The 19,072-nt window shown below is 38.1% G+C and overlaps 1 protein-coding gene across 2 annotated transcripts in view; it reads left to right on the top strand.

The window, feature by feature from the left end:
- Positions 1-4,938: 4,938 nt before the first annotated feature.
- Positions 4,939-19,072, top strand: part of LOC137018838 (snake venom 5'-nucleotidase-like) — a 29,448-nt gene continuing 15,314 nt past the window's right edge. For both annotated transcript variants that reach the window (XM_067383567.1, XM_067383568.1), the window contains exons 1-2: positions 4,939-5,270; positions 7,198-7,420. In XM_067383567.1, the coding sequence (XP_067239668.1) occupies positions 4,947-5,270; positions 7,198-7,420 (547 nt within the window). In that variant the 5' untranslated portion in view covers positions 4,939-4,946. The remainder of the gene's footprint in view (positions 5,271-7,197; positions 7,421-19,072) is intronic.

A 19,072-nucleotide genomic window follows, 5' to 3' on the forward strand; every position in this document is an offset into this window, starting at 1 on the left:
GTCTAACAATATAGGCTATTTTAGCTGGTCTAACAATTTATTTTCAGTAGGCTAATTTCGATCGGTGCATCATGATAATTCATGTATAGTAAAAAAAAATAAAGAAACAACTCTAGACTTATTGGCTAGGCATGGAAAAGTCCCGGTAGCTGACCATTAGCAGAGCTGGCGATGGGGCTTGGGCAATATATAATAATAATAATAATAATAATAGCCTAATAATAATAATAATAATAATAATAATGTCTCAGCAAAGACTGAAAATTTTTCCCCTTTTTGTAATTTAGCACTAGCCTATTTTCTATGATCTTCTGCTTTCATTTTTGGGCTTCAGTTGGATGCTTTATTTTCATCTTTAGTCAATAGGTTGCTTCTTATGTCCCCTTTCTTCTTCTTGGGTGGCATCTACAAAGTACAAAGAGGGGCAAAAAAACCCGGAATATTAAAATGTTTTTTACTCTGGCCTTTGTATGTGGCAGAGAGACAGCCCTGGTAACTTACCGTCGGCGTCGTCAACATGCGCGCTCGCGCGCACGCACACACACCAACCGCTCGCTGCTAGTGCAAGCACAAAAGTAGTCCCGGCCCGCGCGTGTAGCCTGTCAGATACCCCGCCGCCAATCAAATTACGGCGTTTTTTGTACTGTCGTCGTCCTGACTCCTGGCCGTTAGAATCGATCCAAAAACCAATGCAAAGATCCAAATAGCAGTTCAAAGGAGCTTGCTAAATATTGGTGGGGACAAATTTGTCATCTCAAAATATTGATAGGGACTAGTACCTAGCGTCCCCCCCTAAACCTACGCCCATGGCTGAGTATCGTCAGCGTAGCAGTGAAAACTAACACCATGCTTCCTAATTATCTCTCCTAAGGGCAGCATGTACAGAGTGAAAAGCAACGGTCCTAGTACTGAACCTTGTGGCACTCCATATTGAACCTGTGATCGATACGACATCTCTTCATTAACTACTACAGACTGATAACGGTCAGATAAGTACGATTTGAACCATGCCAAAGCAATTCCACTAATGCCAATATAGTTTTCAAGTCTTTTTAAAAGAATGGTATGATCGATAGTGTCAAAAGCAGCACTGAGATCTAATAACACAGCCACGATCGGATGATAAGAGTAGATGGTTTGTAACTCTAACGAGAGCAGTCTCAGTACTATGGTATGGTCTAAATCCTGACTGGAAATCCTCACAGATTCCATTTCTTTCTAAAAAGGAGCACAGTTGTGTTGAAACTGCCTTTTCTAGTATCTTTGACAGAAAAGGTAGAGTCGATATTGGCCTGTAATTTACTAAATCTCTCGGATCTAGTTGAGGTTTTTTAATAAGGGGTTTAATAATAGCCTGCTTAAAGGTTTTTGGCACGTATCCTAGTGTTAAGGATGAATTAATTATAACAAGAAGTGGACCTACGACCTCTGGAAGCATTTCTTTCAGTAGTTTAGTCTGCATTGGGTCTAGCATACATGTCGTTGATTTTGATGATTTGATAAGTTTAGATAATTCTTCCTCTCCTATAGCGGTGAATGATTCTAGTTTTACCTCAGGGACACTACAGTGCACTGTCTGAAGGGAAACTGTAGACGGTTGCATGTTTTTAATTTTCTCTCTAATATTATCAATCTTGCAAGTAAAGAAGTTCATAAAGTCATTACTGCTGTGCTCTATGGAAACGTCAGCAGTTGAATCTCTGTTTCTAGTTAATTTAGCCACTGTGTCAAATAAATACCTAGGATTATGTTTGTTTTCTATTAAGAGATTTGAAAAATAAGTAGATCTAGCATTTCTTATAGCCGTTCTGTACTCACTCATTTTTTCTTTCCACGAAAGGCGAAAAACTTCTAGTTTTGTTTTCTTCCAACTACGTTCAGCTTGTAACGATCGGCCCAATCGGTCAAGTTTACATGGATTAATATTGGGGTCAGATTATACTGTGTGAGCAGCTAAGAGTGTTTAAAAAGACGATACAGACAACAGAAATGAATAAATAAGGTATATTTACAATAATCACAAGGAACTTAAAACAACACAATAAAACTAGAAAAACTTAGGCCGTTTAAAAGCAGGGAGTCCATTTTCACCATACCATAAAACAGTCCTTAAGAGTCCTAGTAACGTGCTGAAAGTCCCAATGTGAAAGTGTCCACCGGTGTATATACAAAGTCCACAGAAGTGTTTATCCAAGTGAAGTTGATGTGAAGTTAATGTGAAGCACTGGAAAGGTAAGTCCAAGAAATAACTCCTCAATCCAGCTTGTGGGTGATCACGTTTGTAATGAGCGGGGCTGATTGTTTGCCATGCTGCCTCCTTTATGCTGGCTTACTTCCTTGTTCCTGTCATGTGATCAGTCACATGACAGGCAGACCCATACACATTTAAAGACATACACACATTAAATAGATAAGAGGAATAAAATGGACTAAAACACATGTAAACCAATTAAAACTCTATTATACCTAAAATCATTGTAATAAATATAGTGGTAAAACATGCATTTTATGTGACAGTGTTACATAGTCCCCCCCCTTAGCTTACGTCACCTCGGGAAAGAAACTAGTCCTTAAAAAGGTACTGTCAACCATTGTCCATGTAGTGGGTATCCTCTCGAATGTGTGTCTTAAAATGTCTTTGCAATAAATTAGATAAAACTAGGCCCTCCCACAGAGGCACTGGTCTTCCGGAGGAATCTATGGGAACACTAGAGAGAGGTGGAAACAGATACCAGCCTGGATGTCCTTGGGTCGGTGACGCCATTCCTCCCAAGGTCCGGAAGCATCCAGCCTTCCTGGCACGCCACTCCCCCCGACATTTCCTCCTATCCGGTTTGTGGGTCTTTTTAATGGTAGTCGTGATGGTTCTACAATATTTATGGCTGGGTGGTGGTTTTGTAGCCTTAGCTAAATGTATTATACACAAGACTAAATAATGATCTGATATATCATCGCTCTGCTGTAGAATTTTAACAGCATCAATATCAATTCCATGCGACAGTATTAGAACTAGGGTATGATTACGACAATGAGTGGGTCCTGACACGTGTTGTCTAACTCCAATAGAGTTTAAAATGTCTTCAAATGCCAATCCAAATGCGTCTTTATTATTATCTACATGGATATTAAAATCACCAACAACAAGGACTTTATCCGCAGCCAGTACTAACTCTGAAAGAAAATCAGCAAATTCTTTGATAAAGTTAGTATGGTGCCCTGGTGGCCTGTATACAGTAGCCAGCACAAATGTCAACTTACATAATGTTACATAAAGCACCATCACTTCAAAGGAATTATATTTGAAATTCTTTTGAATTGTTCTGAATATATTACTATAAATTACAGCAACACCTCCCCCTTTGCCTTTCTGTCGAGGATTGTGTCGATAATCATAACCTTGAGGACTAGACTCATTTAAAGTAATGTAATCGTCTGGTTTTAGCCAGGTTTCTGTCAAACACAGCAAGTCTAGTTTATTGTCTGTGATAATTTAATTTATAATAAGTGCTTTTGAAGAAATAAATCTAATATTCAGTAACCCAAGCTTTATCATTTGTTTATCTGATTTATCTGTGATTTTCATTTTTTGAACTTCAATTAAATTTTTACCCTTAAAAGGTTTCGGAAGTTTTTTGTATTTACTAGTTCGAAGGTACAGACATAGTCTCTATGTGATAATATCTAGGTGAAAGAGTTTCTATGTGCTGTGAATTATTTGAGTTCTGTGACGTGAGGCGGCTAGCAGACGGTCGGTTTAGCCAGTTTGTCTGCGTCCTGATCTGGGCCCTGGTTTGTCATGTTTCAGCTCTAAGACTATTTGCCAAATTTCTAGATAGAAGAGCAGCACCATCCCGGGAGGGATGAATACCATCTCTTTTCAACAGATCAGGTCTGCCCCAAAAGCTTTTCCAATTGTCTATGAAACCTATATTATTCTGCGGACACCACTTAGACAGCCATCCATTGAGTGATGATAACCTGCTAACTATCTCATCACTCCTACGAACAGGAAGAGGGCCAGAACAAATTACCTCTGCTGACATTGAATTTGCGAGTTCACACACCTCTTTAATGTTAATTTTAGTGATCTCCAACTGGCGAAGTCGAACATCATTTGTGCCGACGTGGATAATGATTTTAGAATATTTACGTTTAGCATTAGCCAGCACTTTTAAATTTGCTTTAATGTCAGGTGCTCTGGCCCCCGGCAAACATGTGACTATATATATATATATATATATATATATATATATACTGGCAACACTGTTGCCAGTAGTTTTCTGTAAAATTGAGTTTTGTGGGTCACCATTGTGCTGAAGAGTAGAGCCTGTGCTTAAGTTCAGGAGATGCTCAAGAAACACTGATGATATGCTGCATGTTGTTTTATTTGACAGATGGTGACTGTGTAGTTGCTGATGCAGTGAAAATCTCTTTATTTAAAATGTTTTTGGTGGAATGAAATAAGTAAGAATATGCTTACATTATTAGCATATAATAAATATTGGTTTATAAATTTAAATGGCAGTTGAACAATTTAAGGCAGTTGGTTTCTGCAAATGAAATGAGGTAAGACGAGTTTTAATTTAGCATGGTATCTTTACAGTAACATACTGTAGAATACAGTAAATAACTGGCAACAGTGTTGCCAGTGTTTCACTGTAAAAAAAACCCTGGCAAGGTCTAACAGTGTAGCCCTGTTTTTTTGTCCATGATGTATGAATGCACAATGGTCAATTGTATGATATTTGTGGAATAATGAACATTTTTTTATGTCAATTCCAGGCGTGGCTTCGTTGATGCCTGGTAAACAAGTTAGGCATGCTAAATAAACATATAATTTTCTCTAAAAAATAACACCCACTGTGCTGCCCACTAACCCCGCCTCCAGAATGAAGCCCGCTGAACGCCACTGTTGAGACTCTTTCAGTACAGCAAAGGCAGAGAAGATGATGAAGCAGTGGCTTAATTCATTATTTTTCATCTGGATTCACTGTCAGATGTGCAGGACAGAGTTTGAGCTGACTTTACTCCACACTAATGATGTCCACGCACGAGTGGAGGAGACCAACAAAGACTCGGGTAAATGTAGTAAAGCACCTTGTTTCGCCGGAGTTGCACGGAGATTTACGAAAATCAAAGAAGTTCGTGCCAAGGAGAAAAATGTTCTGCTGTTGGACGCGGGTGATCAGTTTCAAGGGACCGTCTGGTTTAACTTTTACAAAGGTGCTGAAGCGGCGCATTTCATGAATAAACTCGGATACGATGCTATGGTAAGAATATTATGTTCACATTAATTATCGGGTTCACGAAAACTTAGGGTAATTGTGTTGTATTTAAATGATTAATTTGCATCGAAGAGATGCTAAATTCTTAGGGGCCGTTCAAAAACATCTGGACGGAGCGTGAGGGAAACAAAATAACGCTTGATGCGTTTTTTCAAAGTATTTTCACATTGTTAAAACACGCCCTTAAAAAGCAATGTCCTTGTACAAAGAGCAACAATTTAAAAAGTACGCAATTGAGTATGCAGTAGAATAAGAATTAATCAAAATACAGTAAAAAATGTAATATTGTGAATTATAACAATTACAAATGAACATTTTATTCATCAAAGAATCCTGAAAAAAAAAAAAAAAAAAATTACAAAAATGTTAAGTAGCACTGTTATCAACATTGATTGCAATTGATAAGAAGAATCCTTAGCAGCAAATCAGCATATTAGAAGGATCTGAAGGATCATGTGACACTGAAAACTGCCGTAATGATGCTGAAAATTCAGCTTTGATCACAGGAATGAATGACATTTTAAAATATATTAAAATAGAAAAGAGTTCTTTTAATTTTTTATAATATTTTTTTTTAATATTACTGTTTTTTCTGTATTTTTGATTAAATGCAGCCTTGATTTTTTCAAAAACATAAAAAAAAATATGTTTCCAAACTTTTGACAGGTACCGTATTTCATATATTTAAATAAAGTGAATACAAGCTATACAGGGCCAAATGCAACAACTTCTAAAAGTGTGTTGTATTCATGTGAAATAGGCTCCAGATAAGGTTTGTTCACCTATATTCATATAGCTATACAGACATAAAATAAAACTTTAGTTAGTTGCTCATCACAGTGACTCATGTGGGATCTCTTAGATTCACCCAGGTTTGATGAATAACTCATGAAGCTTATTTTATTTGCTTATACCATAGATCATTAGGAGTTTCACACACTTTATGCTCCAAACAGTATTTAATGAATAACTAAGGTTATATGTATACATTTTTGACTTCTTAAAGGATTAGTCCACTTTCAAATGACAATTTCCTGATAATTTACTTACCCCCCATGTCATCCAAGATGTCCATGTCCTTCTTTCTTCTGTCGAAAAGAAATTAAGGTTTCTGATGAAAACATGGATTATTCTCCTTATAGTGGACTTCAATTGGCCCCAAATGGTTGAAGGTCAGATTCAAAGGACTATAAATGATACCAGATGAGGAATAAAGGTCTTATTTAACAATGTCTTTACAAAAATAAATAAATAAATAAATTAAAATGTATATGCTTTATAAACACAACTGAACACTCTTGCCTTGCAAGGGCTTCCGCCAGACAGCACTTCCGTATTCTAGACCTTCACTATTCTACTTACGGAACGAACGTGGCGCCAGTTCCGTTTTTTCCATTTGGGGCCATTTGAAGTCCACTATAAGGAGAATAATCCTGGAATGTTTTCATCAAAAACCTTAATTTCTTTTTGACTGAAGAAAGAAGAACATGGACATCTTGGATGACATGGGGTTGAGTAAATTATCAGGAAATTTTGAAAATTTGAAAGTGGACTCATTCTTTAACACATTAGCCTTTGTGGTTGTTTATAAATTCTACAGTAAGTGTGCAAGTATCCTTTTTTATCTTATGGTTGATGACATTATTTAACTCATCATCTTACAGAAAACTATTTGAAGTGCATACACACACACATTATATTATATATATATATATATATATATATATATATATATATATATATATATATATATATATATATACATATATATATATATATATATATATAGAGAGAGAGAGAGAGAGAGAGAGAGAGAGAGAGAGTATAAAATGAATATGTAAAATAATATGAATATGTTATAATATGACATTTTACTGCATAGAACATTGTTTGTGTGTGTGTGATGCTTTAGGCCTTAGGAAATCATGAGTTTGACAATGGAGTGGACGGCCTCGTGAAACCTTTCCTTCAGGAAGTGAACTGCACTGTTCTCAGCGCAAATATTAAAGCTGATCAGACAGTTGCTCCTCGGATCAGCGGCTACTATCTCCCATATAAAATCTTCAATGTTAGTTCAGAGAAAGTAGGTGTTGTTGGCTATACATCAGTGGAGACGCCTGCTTTGTCTATACCAGGTAAGATACTTTATTACACTTAATTATTGCCAGGCCAGGTTTACACATAATTTTGAAAGACACACATCTCAAATTACCTGTGCTTTATGAAGGAAGAACTTGTGTTTAAAAAAAATGCATGTTGGCTGCGAAATGTGTAATTATGGCTTGTCTCTTCATGTTTAAGGATTAGTTCAGTTTCAAATGAAAATTAGCCCAAGCTCTACTCACCCTCAAGCCATCCTAGTTGTGTATGACTTTTGTCTTTCTGATAAACACAATCAGAGATATATTAATAAATATTGTAATGCCTTTGAGCTTTATAATGGCAGTGAACAGGGGTCATGAGTATGAGCTGAAGAAAGTGCCTCCATTCATCCATGTACTCCACAGCTCCAGGGGGTTAATAAAGGCCTTCGGAAAAATATCCATATTTAACAAGTTATGAAGTAAAATTTATCTTCTGCCAGACTGCCTTCCTTATTCTACTTACGAAGAAAGTGTAAAACTCTTGCAGTTCAAAAAGATTATGCTACATCCTACGCCTTCCCTAACATATGGAGAAAAAAAATAAAAAATAAATATATATATATATATATATATATATATATATATATATATATATATATATATATATATATATATATATAAACCAAATAATCAACTCTATTACACATTCATAAAGAAGAATGCCCAAACCAGGAAAATCAGGCCGAAACATTGTAGAAATGTTGACTGACAAGGGGAGCGTGCAGACAGCTAGTGCTAATGCTACCGCTCCAGTACGAGGCGAGCAGAGGAAGAGATCATGGCATCTTCCTTGAAGGACTTAATTTCATCCACCGTCCGCTCAGAAATTTCATCACTATGGTCTGAATTTTTGTCTGAACTTCGCTCTGCCGTGTCCACTCTACAAACGACCCTGTCTTCGCAAGCCCAAAAGACCGGGGTCATTGAAATGGCACTTAACAGGGTTAAATTAATTAGTTGGAACGTAAAAGGCTTAAACAACCGAGTTAAAAGTGTAAAGGTTTTTTCCAATTTCATAAAGTTGAAGGCCAATATATGTTTTTTACAGGAAACCCATCTTAAGAACTCGAGTCATAAAAGCTTGATGAGGTCATGGGTGGGACAGGTGTTCCACTCTGGATTTAATTGTAAAGCTAGAGGTACAGCTATTTTAATTAATAAGAATACTCCATTCAATCCTTCTAAAGTTATTTCAGACCCCAATTGTAGATATGTTATCATATCAGGCACTCTTTATGATAATCAAGTAGCTTTAGCAAGTGTTTATGCCCCTAATTGGGATATTCCAGACTTTTTTGTAAAACTTTTTTCTAAGTTCCCAGACCTGAATTTTATGCCAGCTGATCATGGGAGGAGACTTTAATTGTGTTTTGAAGACTGCGCTAGATGGGTCTTCCCCCAAACCAGCTCTTTTGTCTCAGTCTTCAAAAACAATTAATTATTTTTTGGAGTGGGATGGAATATCTGATACATGGCATCTTTTGAATCCTACTACTAAAAATTTTATTTTTTCTCTCCAGTCCACTGTACGTATTCATGTATCGATTATTTTATCATTGACAACAAACTTGTTCCTTTAGTAAAGTCTTCCTCTTATGATAGCATTTCTGAAATGCTATCATAAGCTAGCATTTCATCAGCATTTCTGACCTAACCCCAGTAATTCTCAAACTGGCCCTCCCTGGTGGTTATATGACCTCTCATGTTTGGAGAATGAATGTGTTACTCTTATCAGATAGCCTCTTTGTTGAGTTTATCTCTGAAAAGATCTCTAGTTTTCTTGAGATGAACTCTACGGAAGGGATTTCTGTATCTATCCTTTGGGAAACACTGAAAGCTTAAAAATAATTTCTCGTTCTGCCTATATTAAAAAGTTGCATGATAAAAAGCTCAGATTGGCAAACTGGACCAGAGATATGCACAACATCCAGTCCCATCACTATATAATTTTTTGTTATCTGAATATAATCTTATTTCCCCTAGCCATGCTTGAGCACCTTCTACTTAAGTTTGGTGATAAGCTAGGTAAAGCACCTGCATTACAACTTGAATACAACTTTGATTGCTCAAATCCAAACCTCAGTAGGAAATATTGTATCAGACCCTCAAGAAATTAATAATCAATTTTATTTTTTTTTCCTTCTTCTTTGAATCAGTCAAATTCCCTCAAAGATTCTAATCTTATTGATATTTTTTTTTTTTTTTTTTATCTTGATAACGAGTCAAAAACTAAATTAGATTATCCCATTAACCAAAATTCTGCAAGCTATTACACAGATGCAGAGTGGAAAATCCAAAAAAAATAGTGGGTCATATCACCCAGTCTCGCTTCTCAACATGAATGTGAAAATCCTCTCTAAGATTCTCTCTCTAAGGTTGGAAACTATAATTCAAGATATCATCCATCCGGACCAAACGGGCTGCATAAAAAATAGACAAGGCTTTTTTAACCTGAGAAGGCTGATGAACATAACTTACACCTTGTCAGACTCATCTACACCAGAGGCCCTAGTCTCTCTTTATGCGGAGAAGGCTTTTGATCGTTTTGAGTGGGACTATTTATTTTATACATTGAAAAAAATTGGGTTTGGTGATAAATTTGTGTCCTGGGTAAACCTCTTATATTCTTCCCCTTTGGCGTAGGTAAAACAAATGGTATTAGTTCTAGAACATTTTAGAACAGTTTTTAAATGCATGACTGTTTCGCCAATCACTCTTACATATTCGGGTCTTTATCGACCCGGATCAATATCTAACACGGAAGGATCTCTACCTGTCGCGATAATTTAAAACTCCTCTGATATTAGAGTAACAATTACAGAAGACTAAAATAAATCATATTTTGTTAACTTTTGGAGCTTGAAAGGGCTCCGTTTGAGCAGATGTTTTATGTCATCATCACTTTCCTCGTCAGAGCTCATTTCCCAGTAAATTCAGCAAATAATGGGCTAGTTTTATGTTTGAGGTCACAACGGGTGTGTCTCATACGTTCTGAAAAGTGAAGCCACGGGCTCTTTGATCGCCCCCTGGAGGCTGGATGCAGTACAGGTCATAAACCCCGCCCTCTCAATGCAGTCGAATGAGACTTCAGTGAAAACTTAAAAATAAATTCTGCTTCAAATAAAACTTTATGAAAAATGGTTTTGGTCATTTAAGGTAGTTGTTATCACACTGATATATATTCAATTGTTCGTTTTTGTGATGATTTAGATTTTAGCTAGCAATTTGATGCTATAAAAACGGGGCGTGTCGTCATGATTCGAACTTGATTGACAGCTCAGCTTGTCTGAGGACTGTCGGAGCTTCGAGGGGAGATTGAAGATGTATTAACTAACTGTTAATTTTCGATTTCTTTGTTATTTAACACCAACAAAATGAGTTGTTCAGCAGTAAACTGTACTAACCGACCTACAGGATCTGACGGATCACTGAACCTTTTTCTGTAACATTAAATATGGGTGTTATAAGCTAATTAATAAATGTTATTAGTTAAGATAACACACCTAATGTTAACAATGTCGGGAAAAAGCAGGTGATCGTTATCTGGCAGTTACTTATTATTTTTATGGGTATAAAATAATAATTAGCAGGACAAAACTAATGATAGCTTACTCTAATTACAGCAATCGATCTCCTGTAACATTAGTTGAACTTGATTTAAAATGGCAGGACCGTTTCTGACGATTTAGAGTTGTTTCTAGTGGCATATTATATTGATTTTATCTACTGAATTTGCTGTTTTAAAAGTATTATTGCTCTAGAAATAGAATAGCCTATTATTTTATAGGTAGAATTTTAAATTGTATATAATTTTTATAGTCTATTTAAAATACATGAATGATGACGCAGTCGTCTGGGCGGAAGTTTGATATCGCGACTCCGCCTCCGGCTCCACTGACGGTTCCTTCTGCGCATGCCCAGGCTCCAAACTTACGTATTGCGTAACATGTCAGCGCCCATTCGGTCGGCCATTTTGGCTTCAGTTCATTACAATGGAAGGAAGCGACGTCGCGTCGTCCATCTTTTTTTACAGTCTATGGGTCACAAATATTAGCCTATTTGTGATCTCAAACGTATTCTCAAAACTATATAATTTTCAACATCTTCAAAATCAATATTTCGATAGCTAACTGCTTCACTAGATTAATCCTGTAACATTTACAGTCATATTTCATTGTGTTCACTTGCTCTGTAGTAAATCGCTGAGCCATTTCATGTTTTTCTTATTATTTCGTTTTCTGTCTAAATGAGTAGTCACTTCATCATTGTGTATCAGACATTTCCACCTTGTGGAATAAAGGTGAATTGCACTTATTCCATCATCTAAGATTCAATTATTGTTGTGCAGAAAAAATATATGTACACTCATACACACCTCGGGTCGTTTGCGACCCTATACAATTTTTACAAAAATAGGCATTATTTTATAATTTTATGATTTTTTTTTCTTGTTATATTCTTTATAATGAATTGATTGAGGAATACCAAGAAGGTTCATATCTAACTTTAAAAAATTAACGAGGAGGAGGGTAGTGAATGATGTCCCGGGTCACTAAAGACCCGAGGTATGCTTTTAAGGGTTAGTGGTGTTTCAGGTTATAAATTAGGGCTGCAATAAACTGTAGCTGTAGCTGTAGCTGAATAAACAGAAGATTGAAACGTTTTGATTGATTTAACATGATTAATAAACACATGACTGCCTTATTCTGTGTAAGAAGCCACTTCATCTCACAGAAGGATGCTCAACTGTTGTTATGAAGTGAGTTAATGGAGTAAAATGTATTATTAAATGTTTTCTTTTGTTGGACAAGATGTTAATAAATGCTTCTCATGTCTGGAAAGATGTTTGACGCATGTTGTTCAAATTCACATTATAAGTGATTCAAACTTTCAGATGTTTTCAGATGGATTAGCATTTGGAGCCATAATTCATTGACAAGCCATGCATAAAAAAATAATTGCAGCTATGTGATTTCATAATCGCACTAAGACAAATCGTTTAAGTGTGATTTCAATGTTTTTTCTTTCAAATCGTACGATTAATCGTGCAACCCTATTATAAATTAAACTTACATAAGAGTGAGTTTTTTTCCAATTAATTCCACCGCATTTAAATCAGCCTACGATAATTAACAGTTACAGTAACACAGAAGCATGTAGATTTCTTCAAGCATAACTTTATTCAAATCGTGGAGAGAATAAAATAGGATCTAGCTAGGTGGACAACTTTCACACACGTGCACACACGCACACACACAGTCAGTAGCTATATCAAACACAAATGCTTGGCGCTCGTTACAGAAGCATGAACTAAACATATGCTGCGAGATCGTGCAAACACTATACTTGTCTTTAAAGTTGCCGCGTATGAGTGCCGCTACATCAGTGGAATGTCCGCACTGCAATGAATCTGCTAGGCCTCTCCTGTTAGCAAATGATGTGATTTAGCAGTTATTGATTCTGACTGATAATAAACACCTCTGAAGACACTCAGATAAACGAACATGTCCGTGATCGTCAAGCAGCTCAGCAACACCCCGCAACTGAGCACCCAATGCTCTCCACGTGACCCATATTGCCAGGTAAAATGCCTAATTACGGCGTCAACCGGTAACGTTACTTGCTTCGTTGAAAGTACTGAAGCTACCTTGCACACTTAGGTAGGGCTGGGTATCGTTCAAAAATTTCCGATACCGAGACGATACCGATACCTTGACTTCGATACCGATACCTAAACGATACCTTTTTCGATACCAATTTTATAAAATCTGTTTAAACAAGATTACAATAACCTCAAAAAAATCTTTGGTTATATATTTTAACTTTGTTGATTTTTTTTCAGACTCAGACTCATCTCCTGAGCCACTGCGGGGAATAAAAAAAAAGCACAAATTAACAAAATTTACCCAACACAATAAATCAGTGCAAATAGTTTTAAAAAAGTTTAGTTTTCAATGCAAAAATTCAGTATGTGAGGCTCTTTTTAAATCACTCAGCAATTGTTCTTCTTCAAAAAATTAATTATTATTAACAAGATCAAAGCGGAAGTAAGAGTGACGCAAGTTCGTTGCGTCTTACCGTGAAATAAGAGTTCTGTGTCTTTATTAAAATAAACACATTTGATTCATCTCTCATCCACCCGCAATTAATTTGAATTAAATTGCAAGTTATTCAAATTTTTTAATTTGAATGCCATATTACTTGGCCCGACCCGCAGATTATCCGCAGTATCAGGAGGACGCGGATACCCCTTTTCATTCTGCATTCTGCTCATAACAGCGCTTCACATTGCGCAGGCTAGTGTACGATATATATATGGTTGCGTGGATATGGAATTACTTCTGATTTGGCTGATGCCATGGCGTAGAAAGAACCAATCAGCGCTCGGTTAGAGTTTCATGACTGAACTTATATTAATGTATTAATGACCTCTTTCACAAAAATACTTTTGTAACGTTTTCATATCTATCAGTAAAATTCAATATTCCAAAAACTCACTTTTTTCAATATCTTCGGACTCGTGAATTCTTAAGAAATAAATTTTTCCACTTTCCTCATGAACCTCATAAACAAGAGATTGATACAATTTTGGAAATAAATGTTTCTAAAGGTGTTGTCACCAATATTTACGAAACAATTTTTCATTCTCAGCTTCCTCTGTCTAGAATAAAGCTGTTACAGTACAGAAGGGGACAGAGACACTGGAATGCAGGTAATGATGTTTATTAAACAACCAGGAGTGTGACAGGAGTGCAGGTAAGTAAAGGCAGATATGACAGGTGGCAGATATGGATACTTGAGTGATACTTGTCTTTTTCCTTTGCAGAGATCGCAGGCTGGTGACGGACTGGAGCAGAGAAGACACAGATGAACTCACACTAGACGAGGAACAACAAAGGAGACTTGGGAACACGCTGGAGAAAGGCAAGTATCTGGAAGGAGTCCTTGAGGTGAGCATGTAGGTAAGTCTAGATGCTAACGAGACTGGACAGTGACTGTGTGAGTGCGTGTGTCTTTTGTGCTGCTGGTAATGACTGTGCTGATGGGATGCAGGTGTGCGTGATGTCACGCACTTGATAAGCAGCACGGTCATCCAGGATGAGAGGAAGGGGGGGTTCTTCGGCTGCGCCAGGCTCTGTGGAAACAGAAACCGATGGGTGGTGAGGCTTTAGCAATGACATGTGGAAAGTGGGGTGAATTTTATACTCAGGTGGTAGCTGAAACTGATAGGTCAGTTTTCTGCAGGGCAGGCACAGCCTGATGTCCCTCGTTGACAGCCAGATCTTCTGTCCTGGTTGGTATGCTGGAGCGGTGGAGCGACAAAGTTCAGCTGTCATTCTGTGCCTGCATAGGGCCCTTTGTAGCTGGTGGTGTGCGGAGTCCCAGACCCTCTCGCTCTCTCGAAACTAGTAGTTGACCGTTGGCACGCTCGAGTACGCACTGAAATGGGGTGAGTCCGGTGGTAGGCTGTCGCAGGGAGTTCTGGCCGTACTCGGCCCAACCCAGGAACTCGTTCCAAGAGTCCTGGTGGCCATGACAGAAGGTATGGAGGAAGCAACCAATCTCATGGATCTTCCGCTCCGTCTGCCTGTTCGACATCCAATACGATGTCCTCAGGAATTCCATAATATCTGAAGATATGGTTGAACATATGTTCAGCAGTTTACATGGCCGTGGGCAGTCCCCTTACAGGAATCAGACAACATGATTTAGAAAATCGGTCGAAAACCACCAGAATACAGGTAAAATTATAGGAGGCAGGGAGGTCGGTGATAAAATCGACTCCTAGGTGTGACCAGGGTCTGTTGGGAACTGGCAGAGGATGGAGTTTACCGGAGGGAAGATGCTGTGGACTCTTCGAGGTGGTGCATTCATTGGATCCCTGCACGTACCTTCTGACATCAGATACCATGTTCGGCCACCAGAAGCACTATTTTAGCAGCGAGAGGGTTTCATTGACCCCAGGGAGGCCAGTGCCCAGTGACGTGTGAGAGGCGTGAATGAGAGGAGTGTGCCGTGTCCGGGGTGATGTAGAGCAAACCTGGTGGACAACCCGGCGGAGTGTTGGTGGACGCATTGGACTCAGGCAGGGTCTCTTCGGACCGGACAATGGGATTAACGAAGAGATTCTTGAACAGGATCGGTTTAGGAGTTTCAGTGTTCTCTTCAGGGCTGTGGATACAGGATAAGGCATCTGCCTTTACATTATTTGATCCAGGACATTAGGAAATGGTAAAATTAAAGTGATTGAAAAACCGGGCCCATCGTGCTTGTCGTGGGTTTAGTCGTTTGGCGTCTCGAAGATATTCCAGGTTCTTGTGGTCAGTTACAACAACAAACAAGTGTTTTGCTCCCTTGAGCCAATGCCTCCATTCCTCAAGGGCCATCTTGATGGCAAGAAGCTCCCTGTTGCCGATGTCATAGTTTACCTCTGCTGGGTTGAGTTTGCGGGAGAAGGCAGCACATGGGTGGAGTCTACTTGGGTTCCCCTGCTGCTGTGACAAGACCTCTCCCACTACTGTGGTCAAGGCGTCAACCTCCACGACGAAGGGTTTTTCTGGATCGGGGTGAACCAGGAGGGGAGTGGTGGTAAAGGCTTCCTTTAGGGTCTCGAAAGCTTGGGTTGCGGCTGAATCCCAAGACAAAGAGTTGGGCTTATTTCGCAGGAGGTTGGTGAGTGGGGTGGAATGAACCGGTGATAGAAATTGGCGAATCTTAGGAATCTCTGGAGTTCTTTGACAGTCGCGGGAATGGGCCAGTCCTTGATTGTATCTACCTTCCTCTCGTCCATTCGGATGCCACTGCTAGCGATGTAATAGCCAAGGAACTGCGGACATCCAGGACCAGCGAACATTGCAAGAGGAATCCGTTGCAATTAGGGCTGCAATGATTAATCGCGATTAATCGTTTGCAAAATAGAAGTCTGTGTTTACATAATATATATGTGTGTGTGTTCTGTGTATAATAATTATGTATACATAAATACACACACATTCATGTATATATTTAAGAAAAATTTTATATTTATATGTAAAATATTTATGTTTATATGTAATATAAAAAATATATAAATATATATATTTATAATACATGCATAATTTCTAAACTTTATACCTGTATGTGTGTGTATTTATATATACATCATTATTATACACAGAATACACACATATATATTACGTAAACACAGACTTTTATTTTGCAAACGATTAATCGCGATTAATCGTTGCAGCCCTAGTTGCAATCCTCTGCCGAACCAGAGAAGGCGGTTTAGCCCTGGGACTGGTGACGGCAGGTGGTGAAGGAGAGACGGTGGTGTTTGCGGAAGTGATCGCTGATAAAGATGTTGGTGGATTTGTGGAGAGTGCTCGGCGTAGAACATCCACGAGCTCTTGAAATGGATCCTGGGTGCTCATACTCATACTTCAGCGGTTATGGTCCGGTCTTCTGTTACAATACAGAAGGGGACAGAGACACTGGAATGGAGGTAATGATGTTTATTGAACAACCAAGAGCATGACAGGAGTGCAGGTAAGTGAAGGCAGAAATGACAGGTGGCAGATATGGATTCTTGAGTGATACTTGTCTTTTTCCTTTGCTGGTGACGGACTAAAGCAGAGAAGACACAGATGAAATCACGAGATGAGGAACAACGAAGGAGACTTGGGAACACGCTGGAAACAGGTAAGTATCTGGAAGGAGTCCTTGAGGTGAGCATGTAGGTTAGTCTAGATGCTAACGAGACTGGACAGTGACTGTGTGAGTGCGTGTGTCTTTTGTGATGCTGGTAATGACTGTGCTGATGGGATGCAGGTGTGCGTGATTAGAACTCGGTGACGGAGTGCTCTGTGGTTGGGTGATGGTAGAGCCTGTTGTGTCTGTGACAAAAGCAGAATTGGGAATCAGATCTTAACCACGTTTTTACTGACGAGGAATGGTCTTAGGCCCTTCGTCGTGTACATACCTCCTCTATTTGTGCTCATCACTCACCAATACAGTTTAAGTTGTTACACGGAATTTATTGGTCAAAAGCCAAACTATCTGAAAATAAACCCTGATTTTGATCCCACTTGTGACCGATGTCGACAAGATCCGGCTACTCTCTATCATACTTTTTGGCTTTGCCCTGCGTTGCCCTCTTTTTGGACATCAATCTTCAAGTCAATTTCTGACGTTTTTATTTTAGATGTTGAGCCGTGCCCCTTAGTGGCGCTATTTGGTCTTAATCCCATAAAGGTGTCCTTATCACTTGTACAGTCAAATGCCCTAGCTTTTTGTTTAATTATTGCTAAAAGGCTTGTACTAATGAAGTGGAAAAATCCTTCCCCACCCAGTATTTACATTGGATGCATGACCTATTAGTTTATTCAAATAGAAAAAAATAGATTTACAGTGCTCAACAGAACAGATCAATTTTACATGATTTGGCAACCTTTCTTCTTGTACTTTAAAAAATAATACATTTTCTATAAGTAACCTTATATGTAGCCCTGCCTCTGCATTTAACCCTTGCTGTTCTGTCCGATGTCCCTGATTAAAAAAAGGAGTACATAAAAAAGGGAAAGAAGTTGTATTTAGTTTTCAGTTGGCAGTGATTGTATAAAATCCCCCCCCCTTTTTTTTTATGTTTTTTTTTATTTAGTAATGTTTACATTTTTTTTGTTTTTTGTCTATTTTTCCTTCTACACCGCACTGTATGTAGCACATATATATTTTAATGTAATATTATTTTAATTGTATTGCTTTGTAATATACTAATATGTTTTGGAGCAAACATTTATAATCATTTTGCTTTTTCTTTTCTTTTTCTTTATTTTGTTGTAATTGACTCAGAGAGTAAGGAATGCATTTGTTTAATCTCATCTGGATCTTTTTGGTCAATATGTTGAGAAACATGCTGTGTTGTCCTTTTTTTAGTAACTCTCTGAATGAAAAACTACAATTGAGGAGGGCCAAATGTTAAATTTTAAAGTAGAGATGAATTGCTATTTGCAAAATATTTCACTTTTAAAACAGTGAAACAGGATGTTAAAAGAAAAAAGGGTCAATGGACCCCCTAGTCATTGTGGGTTGGGACCAGATGGACCGAGGCTGATATACAATTCCCTGTTGCCCTCAGGACCACCTTTCACCAGAGCAGTAACCCACCAGACCACCTACCACATTCTACTTACGAAAAAAGTGTAAACTCCAGCAGTTCAAAAAGCTTACTCTACATCCTACGCCTTCCCTATTCAGCTTATGGAAAAAGTGTAACTGACGTCACACCAGTTTGCACTTTCTTTTTAACTACGGAAGGCGGTCTGGCGGAAGTTAGATACCCCAAGGGTGGGAAGAGAAACAATAGAACTAACATTACCATAGATACCATTCGTCATTAAATTTAATGCAGCATAACTATGAGTTGAGGAATGGAATGAATTGGTTAAAAAGATGAGTCTGTAGTCTAGACTTAAATGATTATTTCACTTTCAAATGAAAATTATCCCAAGCTTTACTCACCCTCAAACCATCCTAGGTGTATATTACTTTCTTCTTTCTGATGAACACAATCTGAGAAATATTAATAAATATCCTGACACATCCAAGCTTTATAATGGCAGTAAGCATTACCAAATGAGTATGAGGTGAAGAAAGTGCCTCTAT

This window comes from Chanodichthys erythropterus, chromosome 4 (assembly GCF_024489055.1).
Source record: "Chanodichthys erythropterus isolate Z2021 chromosome 4, ASM2448905v1, whole genome shotgun sequence".
In the NCBI taxonomy this organism is placed as follows: domain Eukaryota; kingdom Metazoa; phylum Chordata; class Actinopteri; order Cypriniformes; family Xenocyprididae; genus Chanodichthys; species Chanodichthys erythropterus.